The sequence below is a fragment of the Myotis nattereri genome (assembly GCF_964212035.1).
Source record: "Myotis nattereri genome assembly, chromosome: 8".
Lineage (NCBI taxonomy): Eukaryota > Metazoa > Chordata > Mammalia > Chiroptera > Vespertilionidae > Myotis > Myotis nattereri.
Window position 1 is genome coordinate 6,784,999 of NC_138083.1, and position 21,946 is coordinate 6,806,944.

The window sequence follows — 21,946 nt, forward strand, 5'->3', positions numbered from 1 at the left end:
TTTATTTTATGGTTCCATATGCCCTAATTTGGTCAATGTTCCATGTGCACTTAGAAAGAATGTGAATTCCCATGGTTTTGAGTGGAATATCTTATAAAAATATCCATTAGATCAAGCTGTTTGAAAACTGTTCATGTCTTCTATTTTTTTATTTATGTTCTATGTTCTGTTAACTACTGAGAGGAATGTTGGAATCTGCACCTATGATTATGGATATATCTATTTTTCTTTCAATTAAAGTAGTTTTTACTTTGTGTATTTTGAAACTTTGTTATTGAGTGCATACACATTGAGTATTGCTCTGTTTTCTTGAATAAATTGCTCTCTTTATCATTGTGTAATGTCCCTCTTTATCTCTGGTAATACTCCTTTTTCTGATTCTAATATATACATTCCAGCTTGGTTTAGTGTACGTATGGTGCATTTCTGTCCACTTATTTTTAACCTATCTATGCCTTATCTTTAAAGTGTGATTATTGTAGTTGGCTGGGTATTGCTTTTAAAAAAATGCAATTTAACAATTTCTGCCTTTTAGTTTGAATGTTTAGATCATTTACACTTGATGTTACTGTTGATATGGCTTGATTAAAATATGTCATCTTGCTATTTGTTTTCTATTTGTCTCACTGTATTCTTCTTGCTGTTTTCCTCTTTTCCTACCTTTTTTAAGAAAAACAAATTTTCAAAAATAATTTCAGTTGATCTCCATGATTGGCTTATTAGTTATACCTCTTCTAAAAATATTATTGACTGTTCTAGGAATTATAATATACTTCTTTTTAAAATATATACATTTTTATTGATTTCAGAGAGAAAGGGAGAGGGAGAGATATAAACCTCAATGATGAGTGAGGATCATTGATTGGCTGCCTCCTGCATGCCCCACACTGGGGATCAAGCCTGCAGCCAAGGCATGTTCCCTGACCAGGAATTGAACCATGACCTCCTGGTTCACAAGCTGATGTTCAACCACTGAGCCATGCCAGCTGGCTTATAATATACTTCTTTAACTTATCACAACATGTTCAGATAAAATTATACACTTTGCATATAGTGCAAGAAACAGTGTAAGAACCTTGCAGCAGTATATTTTTACTTCCTCTCTCCATCTTTTCTGCTGTTGTTTTCCTGCATTTTACTTCTACACATGTCATAAACCCTACAATACTTTGTCCTATATTTGCTTTGGATAGTCAACCCTCTTTTAAAGCAATTAAAATGAGAAAAAATATTATCTTTGCCTTTATTTTTACCATTTTCATACTTTTTATTTCTTTTTGTAAAATGCCCATTTCCATCAGGTATCTTTTTGCCTCCAGAACTTTCTTTAACAGTTCTTATTAGTACAAGGCTGCTGCCAGTGAATTCTCACAGCTTGTTTGTCTGAAAAAGTCTTCATTTCACTTTCTTTTTTCTCTCTCTCTTTTATAGACTTTATTTTGTGAACAGTTTTAGGTTTATAGAAAAATTGAGCAGAAAGTACAGACTTCCTGTATTCCTTAACTATCCAAGCATGTCTAAGCCAAACAGTAGACCTTCAGCATATTAACCACACTTACCTTTTCTTTGTTGTTAGTCCTCACCCGGGCATATTTTTCCATTGATTTTTAGAGACAGGGGCATGTGTGTGAAGCAACTGATTCTCTCACAAAGATGTTTCTCTCTCTCACTTCCTCTAAGTATGTCCTCAGGTGAGAATTTAAAATAATAATAAAAATAAATAAAAATGGTTGTATAGTATGTCAATGCATAGATATATCATAATTCATTTAAGCTTCCTTCTTTTGATAGACATTTTGATTGCAATTCTTGCTTATATTGTAATACTGATGGCTGACACCCTCGAGGGCTTATCATGCGCTTAGTACCATGCTATGAGCTTCCCACGCATACTCTCATTTACTCTTCATGACACTTTTCTGAAGCATGCAAGGTTGTCCCTCTCTTCTCACCTCATTAGCATTGCTGACAGGGGAAGTATTGAGGCTGATGCTTCTGGACTCTGCTCCTCTACTCTGACCTCTCCAGGTCACGGCAACATAAAGAAGCCAAATTTTCCAAAGCTTTGGTGCCCGAAGCAACAATTGCTTTGTGTCTTTAGTTCCCTCCCATCTGCAGTCACTGTGGTAGATTTGTCCCTGTTCAGGGCTCTCCCTCACTCCCTTGCTTCCTTAAGAGGGCAGGTCCCCTGTGACCACTTGAGGCTGGATGCAGATCTGTCTATTTGTGCTATGGCCCTAGAAGCAGATTGGGGATCTTGGTTGCTTGATTTCCCGGGGGAGGCTGACATGAATGTGGTCCAGTGAAATGTAATCAGGGACTTTATAGTGTCTGTTTCGACTTTCCCAAACCTCCTGGCTGCCAGATCTCGACCTTTCATCCCAGGGGTGGTATAGGTCTCTCTACGGACAGGCTGGAGTTGATGGATTTCTTCCTTGTAGTATGTGGGCCAAGACTGCCTCTTTGAATTCCACATTTCTAGCCTTTTCCTAAAAATCAAGGTTGGTTTTCACCTTTAGCTAGTTCTCCAGATGAACAACCAGCAGTGGTGTTTGTTGATCCCGGATTGCCAGGTAGCCAGAGGACAGAGATAGGCAAGCAGGGGCCCCTTTCCATTTGCTGGTCCCTCTTCTCGCTCACCGAGTCCTCCAGTCACTGTGAGCCACTGCTGATTGCACTGAATGGCCCTTCCTCCGTGTCTTTATATAAAACAGCTTCATTGAGGCATATTTTTCATGCAATAAATTTCACCCACTCAAAGCGTCCAGTGAGACGAGTTTGGGTAAATGTACACAGTCATGCAGCCATCACCGTGGTCAAGTTTGAACATTTCCATCACCCTCTTTTTCCCCCCTTTGTGGTCAGCCCCTCCCTCCCTCACCACAATTGGCCCAGGCAACCACTGACTTGTTTCTGGACACTAAGGTTTTTAGAATTTCATATATATGAAATCATGTGGTATGTAGTCTTTTCTGTATGGCTGCTTTTTCTTACTTAGCAAAATGCATTTGTTATTTGTGCCTTTGGTTACCAGCAGTTCATACCTTTTTATTGCTGAGTCATATTCCATTGTGTGAATAGTCCTTGTTGACAAGCATTGGAGCTTTCCATTGTGTGGCTATTACAAAAAAATGCTAATATGGACATTTGTGCACAAGTTTTTGTGTGGATGCACCTTTCATTTCATTTGGGTAAATAAATACCCAGGAGAGAATTGTTGGGTTGAGTAATAAATGTATGTTTGACTTTTTGAGGAACTCTCAAATTGTTTTCCAGATCATATGTGCTGTTTTGCATTCTCTCTGGCGATGTCAGTGTGTTCCTGTTGCTTTATATCTTTATATCTAGTACCAGCACCAGGTACTCTCACAATTTGAGTTCTTGTAGTGGGTGTAGTGTTACCTCATTGTGGCTTTTTTTGGTCTTTGTGTTTTGTTATGTCTTTACCTTAATTTTGAAATATTTTTAGATTTTCAGAAGATCTGCAGGATAGTGCAGAGAGTTTCAGTGTAGCTTTTGCCCGGCGCCCTCTAATGTGTTGGTTCTCAACCAGCAGGGATTTTGCTCCACTGCCCTGCAGACATTTTTGGTTGTCACATCATGGGGTGAGGATGCTGCTGGCACCTAGTGGGTAGAGAGCATTTCAGACTGAGGTGGCCATCAATGTCTCTTTGGGCTTTTCCTTCTGCATTTATTGGTCACTTAATCCCCTCCCATGTCTTGGGGCCTGTCTCCCAAGTCTGTTTAGGCCTGAAGAATCAGTCAGAAAAGGAGTAGAGGGTTTCCCTTGCCCCAAGTGGACAGTTTGGACCTCCAGTGACCACCAGATTAGAAGACACGGTCCCGTCCCTGTAGGCTATTGACCCACATTGGAATGATCATATTTGGACGTTCCTGGACACTTCCTCCCCTCCGGATGGAGGTCACAGACTTTCCTTCGCTCCCTGGTTGTATGATCTGCCTGTAGCCCGCACCCTAGCAGTCAGTGTTGTCCATGTAACTGTTGTATCATTTCTCGTCTTTACAGTCAGATTATTGCCAGAGGGCTACTTGATATCTTCAGGGACTTCGGTAATGATGAAGAAGACTTCTTAACGGTCATGGCAATTGTGGTCAGATTGTCAGAAGATGCAGGTTTGTACAAAGAGTATATACTTTTGCGTTTTACTTGCTCATTTCCAAGAAATTGTTTATAACCAATGATAGCTGACATAAAAAATAAAAAACCCTGTTTATTAATCAATAAATTTAAAGCCATGTCTACCCATGAATGGATTTTGTCATGAAGAATGGGTGTCTTGTTTGGCATCAGATGATCCTTATTTTCAGAAAATGAGAATGACTAACGGCTATGAATGCTCTTTGCCCTGGCAGTTAGGCCTTTTGTATTTCACGAGTTCTGCCAGACTATTGGTTGCTAAGAAATAGCCAATCAAAAGAAGGATTACAACAATCCAGTCATTACTCTCCCTCACCTCTGATCTTTGTAGACTAATCTTGATTTTTCTTTCTCTTTCTACCTCCACGATTGCTATTGTGGAAGAAAAGCACACTGCTGTATGGTAGACACTGAGATATAACCCTCGCCTCGAACAGATGAGTCAGATGATTGAGTAGTGGGTTTGCCAGTACTGACGACTAAACCCCCCATTTATAATGACTGGTGGACAGCTTCAGAAAGTTTTAGAAATCTTAGATTTGCTTTAGGTTTTGATAATTTTAACTGAAAATGGCAAAATAAGCCTTCCATGTAGTTCCCATATTAGTTTAAAATATTCATAAGACTATGACACAATGTTTTTAAAAAGGCCCAAGTGGATGTTTTGAGTCGTTAAATGGATTCTCTTTATAAATGAGTCACCATTTACAGCACTGAAGCAATTATATATTTGTGTTAAATTTAATGTGGTATATTGGCGCTCAAGCTGCTCTTTTGTTTAATGTTTTGCCTTAGAAATAATTGGGATGCGTGGATTGTGGGGGAGTGCATGTATGAAAGAATTATTTATAATGTATACATTCTGGCTGGAATTTAAATAAGCACAACCCATAGGTCTGGCATATATGCCATTAGTTGTAATGGCTTTTGGACGCTGGCCCAGGATGCAGACTTCTTGCACCCTCCTCGATTTATATATGGCTTGTTATAATAGAGTTGTCATTCTCCCTTCTTTTTATGTTTTTATATTGCCATATAGCTTATTAGCTTTTTAAGCCTGTCTGTAGCATAAATACTCTGAATGGGAAATGATCTTTAAACTGCATTTGTCTAATTTTTTTGATAAAGTATTTTAGTAAGAAAAGCTAGAAACTATCAGTATGTACTAAATAAGATGCTTGGTGTAGTCTTATATAATTCTTTTCTTTGTTGTTTTTTATTGCTGCAGAGCCCACAGTGCGGACTGAGCTGATGGAACAGATTCCTCCTATTGCCATTTTTTTACAAGAAAACAGGTCAAATTTTTCAAAGGTGTTCTCCGAATATCTCATACCTATTGTAGTGCAGTACCTCACCGATCGAAACAATCAGGTATGAAAAATTGTAACCTTAAGATCTCGATAGCAGATTCTCTCTAGTCTTACTTAACTGATCTTCGTCATTTAGAAAACAGCTTCTTAGAGTGAGGTGATTTGGGCACAAAAGATCTGTTTGTGCCCTGTCCCTCTAATCACCTAGGAAGGTAGACGACACCTGTTATTATTATTATGAGATGCTTCTTTTATTTTTTTTACTTTTTATTATGGAAATTTCCAAACACACATAGCAGTAGAGAGAATATTAAAATGAATGCTCATGTACTGTTCCCCAGCTTCACTATCATTAGCATTTGACCAGTCTTTTTTCATTTCACTTACCAACATAAATCCAACCCAGATAAAAGCAGTTCCCAGACACTGTATCATTTCAGCTATGAATGCTTTAGTATTACACTCTGAGAAATATAGACACTTTAAAAACATAATGACAGTGCCATTATCACAAGTGTAAAAATTATCAGTAGTTTCTTAATATCATCTGTTATCTAGTCATTGTTCAAATTTCCCCAGTTTTCTCATAAATCTGGTTTTGCAGATAGACTGTTCAAATCAGACAACACACAAGTTCATACTTGGATTTGGTTGACATGTCTTTAAATCTCTTTTCATTTATAAAGGTCTCCCTCCCTGTTTCCCTCTGCTATTTGTTTGTTGAAGAAACTGGGCCATTAGTCCTGTCAGATTTCCCGCACTTGGGATCTGGCTGATCTTGTCCCCATCGTGTTGTTCGAGATGTTCCTCCATTCTCAGTATTTCCCACACTGTAGGCAGTTTAGAGGCTCTGTCAGACTTCTTTATCGTACAGTGAGCACATGTTCTGGATGCTGCTGTGTTCCTCCAGCATCAAGTCAGGGAGCAGAGAGCTGTGTAGTCGCTGGGTGCAGGTGTTGTCAGCCTTCCCTGTTCATTATGAAATCCCCATCAACCAGGAGCAGCCATGGGTGATCATTGCCACATCCAGGATTTCATTAGAGGCTGTAAACTTGTGATGCTCAAATCCTATCATTTCTTCTTCATTTCATAGCTGGGTTTCTTCTATAAAGAATTTCTCCCTCAGCTATTTGGTAACCCTGAAAATCAGTTTGTCCAGGGAAGACAGTATAAATGCTTTATTTCCCCCTTTATTTATCAGTTTCTAGAATAATTAGTTGTTGTCCTAATAATCTACAAAGGTTACCAATTAGGTTTTAAAAATTTGTTTGATTATTGTTATGAACCTGTGAATTTTAGCATATTAGATGTTTCCATCCATTGCAGCCATCCTTTTTGATGACCAAATTATCCTAGCTTTTTAAGAAAATAATATGTTTTCATTGATTTTAGAGGGGGAAAGGGGGAGAGAGATAGAAACATCAGTGATAAGAAAGAATCATTGATTGGTTGCCTTCTGCACGCCCCACACTGGGGATCAAGCCAGGCATGCTCCCTGACTGGGAATTGAACCATGACCTCCTGTTTCATAGGTTGACACTCAACCACTGAGCCATACCAGCCAGGCAAATTATCCTAAGTTTGATCAGAGGGAGCTCTGTAAGGTAGCCCCTGAATCTTCTTGACGTGACCGGGTAGACTTGGATAGCTCACTTTTACCTGCAACTGGCCATTTCTCCAAGATGCCCTGGTTCCTTTAAGAGGGAAATGATAAATCCCATTTACCATGGCAACAAAAAAATTAAGATACCTAGGAATAAACTTAATTAAGGAGGTAAAAGACCTGTGCTCAGAAAACTATAGGATGTTGGAAAAAAGTGATAGAGGAGGACATAAACAAATGGAAGAATATACCGTGTTCACGGATCAGTAGAATCAACATCATTAAAATGTCCATACTACCCAAAGCAATCTATAGATTCAATGTAATCACCATTAAAATACCAATGGCATATTTCACAGACCTAGAATAAACTCTCCAAAAATTCATATGGATAAAAAAAGACTCTGAATAGCCACAGCAATCCTGAGAAAGAAGAACAAAGTTGGAGGGGTCACAATATCACATACCAAGCTATATTACAAAGCCACTGTTCTCAAAACTGCCTGGTACTGGCACAAGAACAGACATATAGGCCAATGGAACAAAACAGAGAACCCAGAAATCGACCCAAGCCATTAACCTCAATTAATATTCGACAAAGGAGGCAAGAGCATACAATGGAGTCAAGACAGCCTCTTCAGTAAATGGTGTTAGGAAAATTGGACAGATGCATGCAAAAAATATAAAACTAGACCACCAACTTACACCATACACAAGAATAAACTCAAAATGGATAAAGGACTTAAACATAAGACAGGAAACCATAAAAATCTTAGAAGAATCCATAGGCAGCAAAATATCAGACATATGTTGTAGCAATATCTTTACCAATATAGCTGCTAGGACAATGGAAACTTAGGACAAAATAAACAAATTTTACATCAAAATAAAAAGCTTCTCTACAGCAATAGAAACCAGCAAAACGACAAGAAAGCCCACTGCATGGGAGACCATATTTACCAATGTTATCTCTGATAAGGCTTTAATCTCCAAAATTTACAGGGAACTCATACAACTTAACAAAAGGAAGATAAACAATCCTATCAGAAAATGGGCAAACGACCTAAATAGACACTTTTCAAAAGAGGACATACAGAAGGCCAAGAGACATATGAAAGCATGCTCAAAGTCACTAATAATCTGGAAAATGCAAATCAAAAGGGCAATAGGGTATTATCTCACACCTGTCAGAATGACAAATCAACAAACGACAAGTGCTGGAGAGGATATAGAGAAAAAAGGAACCCTCGTGCACTGCTGGTGGGAATGCAGACTGATGCAGTCTCTGTGGAAAACAGTATGGAGTTTCCTCAAAAAATTAAAAATGGAACTCCCATTTGACTCAGTAATCCCACTTCTAGGAATATATCCCAAGAAATCAGAAAGGATATATGGATCCCTATGTTCATAGCAGCACAATTTACAAAAGCTAAGATTTGGAAACAGCCTAAGTGCCCATCAGCACGTGAGTGGATTAAGAAACAGTGGTACATCTGCCCAATAGAATACTATGCTGCTGTAAAAAAGGAGGAATTCTTACCATTTGCAGCAGCAGGGATGGACCTGGAGAGCATTATGCTAAGTGAAATAAGCCAGTCAGAGAAAGACAAATATCACATGATCTCACTCATTTGTGGAATATAATGGACAACATAAATTGATGAACAAAAATAGAGTCAGAGTCATAGAAGCATCGAACAGACTGTCCAACCTAAGAGGGAAGACAGGAGATGGGGCGGGGGAGAGGGAGGGGTGTGTGTGTGGGGGAGCGGGGGGAGTAATTCTAGTTTCACAAAACCAGAATTCTAACTATATATCTCTTCATTTGCCATTGTGGCAAATAAAAAGATATATAGTTAGAATTCTAGTTTTGTGAAACTCTTATAAAAATACTATATCCTCCTTCCCCCCTCCCCCCCAGCCCCAAAAGAGGGATATGATAATAGGAAGCCAGAGTATGGATACTGGGATGCTCATTGCTATGAGATTAGTCATTGCTTCTAGTGACAGAGCAATTGATTTTTTTTAAAAATGAAAATTCCTCCTAAGGCTATATTGATATTTCCAGTTCAAAATGTAAATGTAAGCAAAAACTCTAGGTTTATAGAGTTTTTACTTATTTGATTATATATGTGTGTGCATATATTATTTTTTACACAGTACAAATCTTGCTTCCTAATGGTATTAACATGTATGTATGTGTGTATCTAGAAGGAAAGTACTTGTGTTATTACTAAGCCTACGGTAGAATTACTGGCTGTAGTTTAAGATTTACTTGTTCTCAGGCCATCTGCCCTGGAGACACAGTCATGTGAGTAGTCCCACATTTTCAAGTCACTTGCATCAACCCTTCTCGTGGTGCATCTGATAGCTTGATATGCATTTAGGCTCATTTGTTTTCATTTTCTTATTTGTAGGAATTGCTTTAGCATTTACATTTTGATTTAATTTAGACTTATAATTAGTTAAAATGTTTTTATGTGATTCCACAGGAAAAGCTGTAAAACAGACTCAGTATATTCAGAGAAACCTGACTTCCATTCTGATCTCCCTGCCTGTCTCTCCTGCCCCTGTAAATGTCTTAGGAGTGTCTGATAAACCATTTTCAATAGGTTTTGGTTTATTCTTACCTTTATCAAACACACACACATAACTCTAAGCAAATTCACATATGTCCTTGTCTTCTGCCCCATCTTGTTCCTCCTCTCAGCTGCAAGGTGGCTGCTGTGTTTGCTGCTCCGTTCCTTGCTTTTCCCACTAGGGTGTCCTGGGGGTCAGCCCATAGCAGTCCAGGGAAAGCCTCCTTATTCCTTTGCTCTGGCTGCATAGCACTCCAATGAGCACATGTACCATTGTTTATCAGCAGACATTTGGGTCATCTCTCCTTTTTGCCACTTTAAAATTATTGCAACAAATAGCCTTACATCATTTCTATCTTTCAGTTTATTATGGGAGTGGATTTCCACAAAGGCTAAATATATTTATAATTTTTTTATGATATGCTACGTTTTCATTATTGTTATTTTCAAGAAATTCTACAGTGTGGACTTGTATTTCTTCCTTGAGCCAAGCATTTTAAAAAGAGTAAATATTTACTTTTAAATGTTGAACAGTGTGACAGGATTAAATGTAGTTTCAAAGAAGGAAAAAGTCTCCCTATTTCCACTCTCCTAACATCAGTATTTTGATTAGTTTTGCATTTTCTTCTCTAGGTGCTTACATTTCCCCCACACAGGTCTCATCTGATGGTTTCTTCCATTCATTTATTTCTTCAGACAGGTTCTGAGTGCCCATAAGGAGCAAGGCGCGAGACTTCATACTGGGGATAAAGAGAGGAGTAGGGTATCCCCTCTTCTCCATTCCTGTCATCTTTAGACCCAGAAATGTGATGAAATCATCTCACTAAACATGCCTCAGACTCTTTACAGCTCTTGGGCAGAGTGCAGCCCACACTCCTTCATGGCTCACCTGTCCGCATCCTGCCAATGATGCCACATGCACCTACCAGTCCCTTCATTCTCCTTGATCCTCCCGAATGCCCCTCCCTCCGATCCTACTCTCACCAGTCTCTGCCTCACTTTCACAGAGACTGGCCCTTCCAGATGTCCACAGTGTGGGCCACTGGGAGTACCTGAGCGTCCCTGATGAGTTAGGGTTCTCACTTCAGCAAAGATGCACATTTTTTTACATGGGGGAGTGGGTATTCCAGGTCCCACCCAGCATCAGATCTCAGGCCAGCTTGTCTCTCTGTTCATCCTCAGGTATCTTTCATTGCCATTGAACATGCAGTGACTCGTGTAAGGCATGAAATTAACAAAATTGGGCATATTATCAATATTATCACCTTGACTGCTGCTATTTAACAGTTCCCATTGCTGGACTCCCCCTGTCACACACCATGCTCCAGGATTAGCCAGGATTCTTGTTTACTCGTCTGAACCTCCCTGTGAAGTGTGGGTACCCTTGCTAATTCATCCTTGCTGTAGAGGTGAGGAACCTGAGGTGCAGAAGTGTGCTTGTGTGTGTTGGGGAGCAGCGAGGTGGAGGAGGAGCCCAGGATTTCGCGTCAATCTCACTAGGCTCATCTGTTGTGTGTTTTAGGATTGCCCAGATTCCACTGGGTATTGTAACCGATACTTTCTCTCCCATTTTAGATTCTGAGCCCCTGACTGTACAGCTAGGTCTTACTTATCTCCGGGGCCTAGCTTAGGGTCTGCTACCTGCAGATATTTTCAGTAAAGAATCAGCTGACTGAATCAGCTGTAAACACTCCACATTTCTTCAGCTGTCATGAGTTACTTGCCTTGTGTCTCGGGGGGAATGGATGTTCCATTCCCTGCTCAAGTCTGATGTCTTCATTTCCTCTTTGCTTCCATCTTCTGTCTCATAAGCTTGCTTATTTTTCCAGGCTCTCTCATTGGCTTTTCTCTTCTGATTATTATTATTTTTAATATATTTTTATTGATTTCAGAGAGGAAGGGAGAGGGAGAGAAACATCAGTGATGTGAGAGAATCATTGATCAGCTGTGCCCTGCCCGCCTCCTACTGGGAATCGAGCCCACGCCCACAACCCAGGCATGTGCCCTTTACTGGAATCAAACCCGGGACCCTTCAGTTCGTAGGCTGAGGCTGACGCTCTGTCCACTGATCCAAACTGGCTAGGGCTCTTTTGATTATAATCATGCCTAAGTCTCCCTCATCTTTTCATCCTTTGGCCTTGACCCTGGGTGCACTATCACTACTTTCCCTCCTGCAAGCTTCTCAAACGAGGAGCCTCAGCAGCCCCTACCCCTGAATGGGCTCACAGTCGGGCCTCAGCTACAACACTGCAGATGCTCCCAAAAGCCACAGACTCAACTCACCTCATTGTGAAATCCAGTGTTTTTGTTTTTTTCAAAAATAGTTTCATTTTCTAAAATATCATGAAATATTTTAATCACATGAGAGGTTTGTATAATAAACACCCATATACCCACTGCTGTTATTCGACAAGTATTAACATTTTGCAGTTTTGCTTCCAACCCTTCTATTTATAGGTTACAGATATGGTTAAGACTGCTTTTTGCCCCTGACTCCCACTCGTCTCCCTCCCTCCCCTTCAGTAGAAGAACTGCCATCCTGAGCTCAGGGTGACCCTTCCTCCCGGGATTTTAGAATCTCACTGCTGTGTAAGCGGCCCTGATGAGACAGTGCCTTGTGTGGGGTGCCTTAAAGCCTGACCTAAGTGGCATCAGGCTGCACTCTCTATTCTGCCACTTGCTGGGTGGTATTTCTCCATGTTTAAGATCTATCCACATTGATCCAAAAACTCTTGGTTATTCATTTTAACTGTGTTATGGAATTACATTTGTCTTTTTTCCCACAATTTATTTTCTCTTGGCTTGATATGTTTGTACCATTTGTCACTGTTAGGCACTTTGGGGTTTTGAAGACCCCTTTCTTGGATGCCCACCAGGCATTTATTTCATGGTTCTGCCCTGACAGCGGGTGAAAAGTGACCAGGACGTGGACTCTGTTCCTCCTGGGCTGGGATCGTCCTGACTCTTGCCTCTCTGGGCTCTGACACTGGTCTCTGAGAAATCCTAGCCAGCACTCATCTGGGGCACACTCACCCAAACCCTGGTCTGAGTCCTTCTGCCTGTTCAGTCATTCACCACACGGCCACCCTGCGACATGGCACTGTTACTGTCCACTGTGACGGAGGCCGGAGCAAGGCCCCGAGGGGGTAATTCCTGCACCCAGATGCCCAGCTAGTAATGGCAGAGTGCAGGTTGGGATGCAGTGTTTACACCACTGTCACCCGTTGGGCTCTTAGCTGCCCTTCCTCCTTGCCTGCGTCGTCCCCAGTCTCTGCCCTGGCCTCCCCGACCTTCCAGGGTGCTTTCTCGTCTTTTTCTCACAGTGCCAGGATTCCCTCTGTCTCAACTGCTTCTGTGGGCCTAGAGCAGTGATGGCGAACCTATGACACGTGTGTCAGAGGTGACACGCGAACTCATTTTTTTGGTTGATTTTACTTTGTTAAATGGCATTTAAATATATAAAATAAATATCAAAAATATAAGTCTTTGTTTTACTATGGTTGCAAATATCAAAAAATTTCTATATGTGACACGGCACCAGAGTTAAGTTAGGGTTTTTCAAAATGCTGACATGCCGAGCTCAAAAGGTTTGCCATCACTGGCCTAGAGAGACCCATCTGCGGTGGCAACCTGACTGCTGTCCCTTACCCATGTCCCTGGGGTGCGTGCGTCCTGACCTCCATCTCCATAGCCCACTGGATGGCTCTCCCCGGAGATCCATTGCACCACGTGGAGCTCAAGACTCCAGTACCTGCACCTTTTTCTTTCCCCTCAGTCTTGGTTCCTCCCTTATTTCTATTTTGGTTACTGGTGGCCTAAGGTAAACACTCCAGAGTCACCTTAGATTTTCTGTGATCATCTTCAGTGATGACTCAGCTCTTTTCGCTGTGTCTCTCACACCTATCCTCTCCTTTTTGCCCCTGGCCCCTGGATCCAGAGCTGGGAGCATCCCTGCCTGGGAGCCCCTTGCCTGCTCCCAGCTTTCAGAACCCCTTGAGGTTTCTAAACTGTTGTCCTCCCTGAAGCTGAGTCTGACCTTATTCCTCCTCTGCCAGCTCTCGGGGCTCCCTGTGGCACCAGAATAATCACCAGGAGTCTTAGTGGGATACTGAAACCTTTTCCACTCTGACCTCAGCTGACGCTTCCGCCTCCCGCTCTGCCACTCCACCCAGGCCACCTCACTGCTGTCATCTGGGACGTCTCACACATCTCCAGAGGTCCTGTCTATACCTTTGAGCACACTGTTCTCTCCCCTTTCCTTGCTTGTGTATGAGTGCCCTGGGGCAGCCGCAGCCACAGGCTGGATGTTAAAACCACAGGCGTTGGTCCTTTCACGGCTCTGGGGACCTGAGTCCAAACCGCACTTGCTTTGGAGGCTCCAGGGGAGGATCCTTCCTGCCTCGTCCGGTTTCTGGCGGCGGCTGGCTTCCTTGGCTTGTGGCTGCATCAGTCCCATCTCTGCCTCCATCTTCACGTGGCCTTATTCCCTCTTTTGTCTGTTTTCTCCTCTTGCCTTTCCCATGTAAGGACCCTTGTGATTGGATTTAGGGTCCACCCCAATAATCCTGGATGACCTCAAGATCCTGAACGTAATCACATCTGCAAAGACTTGTTCTCCAAATAAGATCCCATACAGAGATTGCAAGGATTTGACATGGATATAACTTTTTGGGGCCACCCTCCACCCTTGGCAGGCTTTGAACTGCCTTTGCCATCTGGCTCCATGTCCACTTACGGCTCCCCCTCACGGTCTGGCGTGTTCTCCCAGCTGCCCTCTCGCCTTTTGAGCCATCACCTGGGATGTGTCCCACAGGGAGGCAGCTGACAGGTCTGACTCCTCTGCTCTGTGGTCCTCTCTTGTTCTCTGCTCCTGGCATAGACACTCACCAAGTGCTTGACACCTCAGAGTTATTGGGGGCACCACTGTCACTGTCTCTAGTTGGACATGCGGTCGCGTCACCTTGCCGGGTGATATTGCCTTTTCTCTGTTCTCCCCCACCACGATCACTGCAATCACTTCCTCACTGACCTCTCTGCCCTCAGTCTGTCATCGCCTCCAATTTCCTTGGTACACACTGCCTGAAAGATCTTCCAAAATACTTTTTCATCCTGCCACCTGTTCAGAAAGTTAATGCTGTGGCTTTAGTCTCAGAGGCTGGCTCTCTGTAACCGCTCTCTGTTCCTCACCTGTGACTCCTTATATTTCTGGTCCTATCGCTGTTCTCCTGCCTCAACATAGGCCTGGAGCAGCATATTCTGTGACTAGCTCTATCAATTGGAATTTTCTCTGCTTTCATTTCCCCAAAAATATCATCTCTCCAGCATCCTAGGTTCCCTCCGAGTTCTCGTGCTTGCTCACCCCAGGCCGACTATGAAGTATAGCCTTCTGCCTTCCTCTTCTCTGCACTGAGTCCTCCTGTTCCTGTCCTCCTCTGAGACCTGCCTCCTGTTGCAGCTGACATGATTCACGCCCGGGCGTGGTGTCCTAGGGTTTTGCAAAGCAGTGGGAAGCTGCACTCCATGTCATCAACCTGCTGCTAGGTCCTGAGGGTACACAGGAGGACAGATGACAAGTCAGACATGGCCCCCAGCCATGTCTGGGTGGGAAAGACAGACGACATTGTGTCATAATTCAGAAAAATGTGTGTATCTGTGTGTGTGTGCATGTGTGCACGTATGTGCATGTGTGTGCATGTGAGTGTGCACATGCACAAGCGCACATCTATATAGTGCAGATCTGGGACATGAGCCATGAGAGGAAAGTGTGAGGTGCTGTTAGGGTACAGATGAGGCCTGACCTGATGGGAAGGACGTTGGCCTAAGAATATCGAATGGCAGGAGCCAGTCGGGCTGAGGGAGTACATGTTCTAAGGCCTCAGGAAGGAAGTATGCCTGAAGGTTCCAGAACCATGGCGGAGGGGAGGCAGGGCCAGCTGGGTGCTCTGCTGAGAAAGCTTGGTCTTCATCCTGAGAGCATTTGGGCTCACTCTGTGATTGCCTTTGCCTTTTTCCTCTTCTAGGTTAGAAAGTCAAGCCAGGAAGTGCTCTTGATTCTTCTGGAGCAGGATCTGATTTTCCAGCACGATATTGAAAACAAAGTGTGTCCAGTCCTGCTGGCGCTCTCTGCCCCAGACAGTGACGACGAACGCAAAGCAGAAGCCGTGACCGTAAGTCTGTCTGGGGAACGGCAGACCCATGCCTGGTGGCTGTCCAGTGGCTGGGCGTGTGTGTGACTTGAAGTGTCCCATGTGTTCACTGTTGGCCGGCCCTGTTCTCATAAACAAGGTGGCTGGTGGTTTGGCCTCGCTCAGAAAGTTCACCGTTCAGATCTGAGTGGTTTGAAAGTGACTATGTCACCAGTTGCTTTAAGAAGGCAAAGCATGGGATGTTAGTGATTTGGGCAGAGTTGGGGCAGCTGGCTTCACTTTCTGCTGGGCAGGATGCTGAGATTTGTAGGTGAATCCTTAAACCTGCTTGGATCATGGACCTGGTTTCCCAAAGTAAGGAACCCGGTGTGACATAGGAGATGATTTTAGGTGGTATCAGGACAATTAAAACCTAGTAGGTATGTGTGACTATTTTATGGATTAGGCAAGACAAAAGTGGGATTGTCACTAGGTAAGAAAGAGGCACTCTGAAAAATGCAGTTTGGGGAATGCTGTGTTAAGTGTTTGTGCTGATACCAGTTAAAGGTGTTCAATTAAAGGACTAGAAAGTTAATTTTGTGGTATCCTTGGGTTTGTAGGATTCTGTATGCATTGTGAAGTGATTGTCAATCAGGGGCTTTCTGCTGGCTTCTGGAACCCTTGTTCATACACAGGCTATTGAGGAGTCAGTACCAGTGGTCATGGATTGCCTGAGACCAAGACTCCCCAAGGAAGGTCACCCAAAGCCATCGTGTTTTCTTAGCTCCTGTCCCCACCGCTGCCCCCTGACCCATGCAGGAGGTGCTGCCCAGCATGGCCTTTCTATTTGTGTCCTAGAAGTAAACAGCTCCAGCATTTTAGAAAACATCCTACCCAAGGAGGTAAAACCAGAAGCCTCGGTTCCGAGTGCAGTAAGGTATAGAAGGTAGCTGTTTTCTTGGTTGGAAAAGAATGTCGTTAGAGAAAGGAATTCTTCTCTTTGTCACAGTGTGGAAGCATTGTACACCATGGAGCCAAAAAATTGTATTAGAGCATCAAAACATCTGGCAGTTATTCTTCATTTATGTAAAAGTTTTCCTCAACTCTGAGTTAGAGGTCTGGCTTTTTAAACTAATTTAATATTTTGCATATCCCATATGTTTATAAGATGAATCAGGCTGAAGAATAATTGATTATTAAAATTCAAATTCTCCAGGGTTTTCTTATAAATTTCAAGTTTCTCTCTAAGAAATTAAATTTGTTGTGCGAAACGAACCTGGATAATATCATTAGTTGGGGTATTTGGCAGTTGAGTAGTGAACTTTGCCAACTCAATCTTCTTTTTTGTTTGAAAGTTGGTTAGGCGAGTTTCCAAGGTTACGACTGACAACCAAATATCTTATCCCTAAAGACTGATAATACCATGAAAAATAATGCTAAAGGCATTTTTGCATGAGTTTTATTTTGTTTTGTTTCCAACCATTCCATTCTTGTCAGCAATATTGTTCTTCTTTTTTTGTGTGGTGAAAATATTTGGAAAATATAACAAGCCTTCAAAAAGCTATCTCCACAAATCACTTGCAGAACAAATTAGTTCACATAAATTGTATTTTTCATTCCAACTGAGTTGCTGATATCATTATTTGAATGTCTAAGCATTCAGATGTGGCTGCAGAGAACAAAAGCGGTCTTGAGCCCTTGGCAGGCCAGACACATCTGTGATTCGAGTACTTGGGGTTGGGGGGGGGGGGACTGCACTTCGCTCCCCATGCCGCCCTGTGAGGTGTCCTGGGTCTGGTCTGGCCCATGCCTGCTTTGATCACATTCAAAAGCTGTTCTGTCTTTCTTTCCTGGAGCCCCGAGGCACAGGAGTCTTGGAGGGGCTCACTCTTTGGACACCCAGAGTTGTGGAACACATTTGGGCACTGTTTCTTTTGACTAGAAAAGTGTGTTCCATTTTGGACCTTTGGGTGGAGAGTAGATTTCATTCTTCAAGGAAAAGAAGACTATGTGTGATTCACAGAGCCCTCAAGGCAGGCAGGGTTTTTAGTTAGCTGTCCGGTGAGTCAAATGCCAAGCACTGTGGGCACTGATGTGTGCTTGTGAAGAGGTGACATGTGGGAAGAGAAGCGAATGGGACTGCTCTGATGCCCTTGTGTTTTAGGGCTCTCTCTGCGCCATGTGGTGTGAGTGATGCTGTGTCCATGTACATAAACACACTCTCAGGTCAGTGCCGTTTTACAGGAAGTGCTGTTCGCTCCCAGGAAACATCAGGCCTCCATAGGTAGGTGTGTGCTTCTGTCCATTAGACTTTTCATTCTCATTGGAAGTTGCACTCTGGATTCTAATGCCAGCAACCCCAGTGCATACGTGATTAGGAAAATCAGAACAGCCAACTAGATGCCTCCTGGGCATTCTTGAGTTGTACAGAACAAATGACATGTTTCCTACCTCCTGGCTTCTCACACATGCATGCATTTTGTCTTGTGAAGTCTTTTTAGCTTTGCCAGGACATGGTAGTGATGCCCCCCTTCATGTGTTTGGAAGGCTTGCTTCATATCTGTCTTCTCCCACCCAGCAGCTGAATTGTGAACTTCCTTTGTTTGTTTATTTCCCCTTCCAAATGGTGAACTTCTTAAACACAGGTGTCTTTCCACCATCAGCACCCAGCACAGTGCCGGGCCCAGAGTCAGTACTAAGTAAATTTTAAAGAAGTAATTTCAGAGAAGAAGGGAGAGGGAGAAATAGGAACATCAGTGATGAGAGAGAAACATTGATTGGCCGCCTCCTGCACGCCCCACACTGAGGATCGAGCCCGCAACCGGGGCATGTGACCTGACCGGACATCAAACCTTGATTCATAGGTCGACACTCAACCACTAAGCCACACCAGCCAGGCAGTAAATGTTTTTAAATGAATGGATCGGTATAAACTGGAAGCACTGTATCCTGTAATTACATCTAGACAGCACAAACAGGCCACCAGAGACCAATTATAATTCCTCGTGCTTGCAAGAAGGCCATTAGCATTCTGAGATTATAACTAATTGTCAGAAGCCTATTTTTCTCTCCCAACACGTTTTCACATTAAAGCTTCCTCATTTTTTGTCGTCATTCCTATTTTTAAGCTCATTTTTATTTGCGCATTTACTTAAAAAGAATGTTGTGGTTATGTGCTGTAAAGAATAGTTGGCTCCAAGCAACTAAGTAAAGATCGTCATTCCACACAAGTGGTTCCCAAGGCCACAGGACTATCATTTCTGGTCACTCAGTGTGCTGACTTTTAATGACTCAGGATCGGTTTTGTACAGGTAGTAATAGGTCATGTGGGCGCGGTAGATGGGCATGGTGGAGTGACATACTGGGCCCCCTTGAGTTGCCCGTTACCCTGGATACAGAAGCCTGGTGTTCGGCAGCTCTGCTTTGCGTCAGATGAGAGACACGTGTCCTCTGATTCGGGAAGACAGTCTTTTCCTCATTTGTGTTGTGGGGACAGTTTCTCCTTCTCCACCTTCTCCTCTTGTCTGCTGGGTACAGATTCCAAAGCCAGTGGGCTGCCAAGTGTGGCCTTCAGAGACAAAGTCCTCTGCCCCCTGCCTGCTGCCTCCCATCTTCCCTTCATTCCTTCCTTCTTCCTTCTTTTTCTTGGGGGAGTGGAAGATTTCTTAAAAGTTTTTTGGGGGAAGGTAATTTTTAATTTTGTTTTAATTTCAAACTGGCAAAAAAGTTGCAGGAATGAACTCCTGTATACCGGTTATCCACCTTCTCCATGGGTTATGCGCAGTGCCATTTGTTTTATCGTGTTCTCTCTCGCATTACACACATGCACCCACAATACACACACGTAGGTGAATACATACACGGGTGTATGTATTTTTTCAGCCATTTGAGAGTAAATTGGAGACATTGTGCCCCTTTCCTCCTCAATACTTCAGTGCATACTCCTAAAAATAAGAACATTCTCTCTTTTACAACCATAGTGCATTGATCACAATCAGGACAGTACATGTTCAGATGTCATTTGTCCAGGATCCAGTCCAGAGTCCCACAGTGCAAGCGTTTCTTTGGTCTCCTTTAATCTGGATCAGATCCTGCATCTGTCTTTGAATTTTATAACATTAACCTGTTGGAAGAGTACAGGCCAATTCTCTGGTAGAATGACTCCCAATTTGAGTTTGTCTGATGTTTCGTCATGAGTAGATCCAGGGTCTGCATTTCTGGCTGGATATTATGGGAGCGATGTGTATGCATGTGTAACATCAGGAGGCCCAAGACTTCAGTTTGTCCGATTTTGATATTAACTCTGGTGACTTAGTAGATAGAGGTGGTGTCTGCCAAGTTTCTCCCATGTACTACTTTCCACTCTAGAAATAATGAGAGTTACTTTGAAGCTATGCAAGTATGCTTTTCATCAACCCTCACCCCCTAGTACTAGCACCAAATGATGGTTCTAGTTGACATTCTACTGTGAAGCGTGTTCCCTTCTCCATTATTTGCTAACATTTTGTTGAGGATTTTCACATCTATATTCAAGAGGACTATTGTAGGCAATTTTCTTTTCCTATTATGTTTTTGTCAGGTTTAGAATCAGGGTTATCGTGGCCTCAAAAATTGAGTTGGGAAGTATTTCTGTTCTCCTATTTCCTGAAAGATATTGTTTAAGATTGGTGTTATTTTTCCCTTAAATATTTGTTAGAATTCATGGGTAAAACCTTTGTGAGATGGTTTTGATAATAGACTCAGTTCTTTATGTGGGGCTATTGAGATTTGTCATTACATCCGTGTCATTGGGTAAGTTGTATATCTTAGGGAATTTAATTTTATCTAAGTTGTTGAATTTATTGGGGTAAAGTTGTTTACAGTATTTCCTTATCTCTCTAATGCCTGTAAGATCTGTAGTGTTATTCCTTTCATTTATGATATTGATAATTTGTGTTTTCTCAATTTTTTTTTTCTTGATCATCTTGCTAGGGATTTATCAATTTTATTAATACTCTCAAAGAGCCAGTTTTTGGCTTTGTCAATTTCTTTATTGCTTATTTTCTTTTTAATTGATTTCTACTGTTTATTATTTCCTTTCTTCTAATTACTTGAGTTCAGTTTGTCAGCATTTTTCTAGCTTCTTAAGGAGGATACAGTAATTTTAAGCCTTCCTATTCCATTTAAAGCTACACATTTAATGTTTATATTTTTGTGGTATATTGACCCTTTAATTAAGACATGACTTTTAAAAAATCTCTGATAGTAATCAGTATCTTGTAGCCTACTGTGATATTATATTACTATCACCTCTCCATCATTGTTATGCTTACTATTTGTCATTGTATATTTATGTTCTTTTTTTGCTCCCAACCTGAAATGTTTTACATTTAAAGTGTTCCTGCTTTCATTAGCATATAGTTGAGGCTTGTTTTATATCTAGTCTGACAGTTTCTGTCTTTTTTTTTTTTTTAAATATATTTATTGATTTTTTACAGAGAGGAAGGGAGAGGGATAGAGAGTTAGAAACACCGATGAGAGAGAAACATCGATCAGTTGCCTCCTGCACATCTCCCACTGAGGATATGCCCGCAACCCAGGCACATGCCCTTGACCGGAATCGAACCTGGGACCCTTCAGTCTGCAGGCCGACGTTCTATCCCCTGAGCCAAACCGGTTCCGGCCAGTTTCTGTCTTTTAATTGGAGTGTTTAGTCCATTTATGTTTAATGTAATTATTGATTATATTTGGATTTAATTCTGCCATTTTGTTATTTTTTTTCCATTTATCTCATCCATTTTTGTCCCTCTTTTAATTCTTTCCTGCCTTCTTTTGGAGTAGAGTATCTTTTTAGTACTGTGTTTTAATTTCTCTATTGGAGATTCTAAAAAAATATAGTACATTGTAATAATGTAGTTCCAGCCATTTTCTTTCCTCCTCTGCTCTTTTTTTTTTCATGTATATTATAACATATATATTACATTATGAACCTGATATCATGGTATCATAATTTCTGATTTAAACAATTATATCTTTTGAAGAAATTACAAAAAGAGAAAAAATGTATAGCCTTTTATCCTCACATTTTTATCATTTTTTGTGCTTTTTCTTCTTTTTCTGGATCTGAGTTTCCATCTGGTGTCATTTCCCTTTGGCCTAAAGAACTTCTTCGAGTACTTTTTTAAGTTTGT

At 41.9% G+C, this 21,946-nt stretch overlaps 1 protein-coding gene across 1 annotated transcript in view; it reads left to right on the forward strand.

The window, feature by feature from the left end:
- The window catches only part of LOC308523658 (serine/threonine-protein phosphatase 4 regulatory subunit 1-like), a gene marked incomplete at its 5' end in the record, with an annotated part of 69,873 nt that overhangs the window by 24,335 nt on the left and 23,592 nt on the right, over positions 1-21,946 (forward strand). The window contains 3 exons of the mRNA XM_081097680.1: positions 4,028-4,134; positions 5,388-5,530; positions 15,672-15,818. Coding sequence (XP_080953806.1) covers positions 4,028-4,134; positions 5,388-5,530; positions 15,672-15,818 — 397 coding nt within the window. The remainder of the gene's footprint in view (positions 1-4,027; positions 4,135-5,387; positions 5,531-15,671; positions 15,819-21,946) is intronic.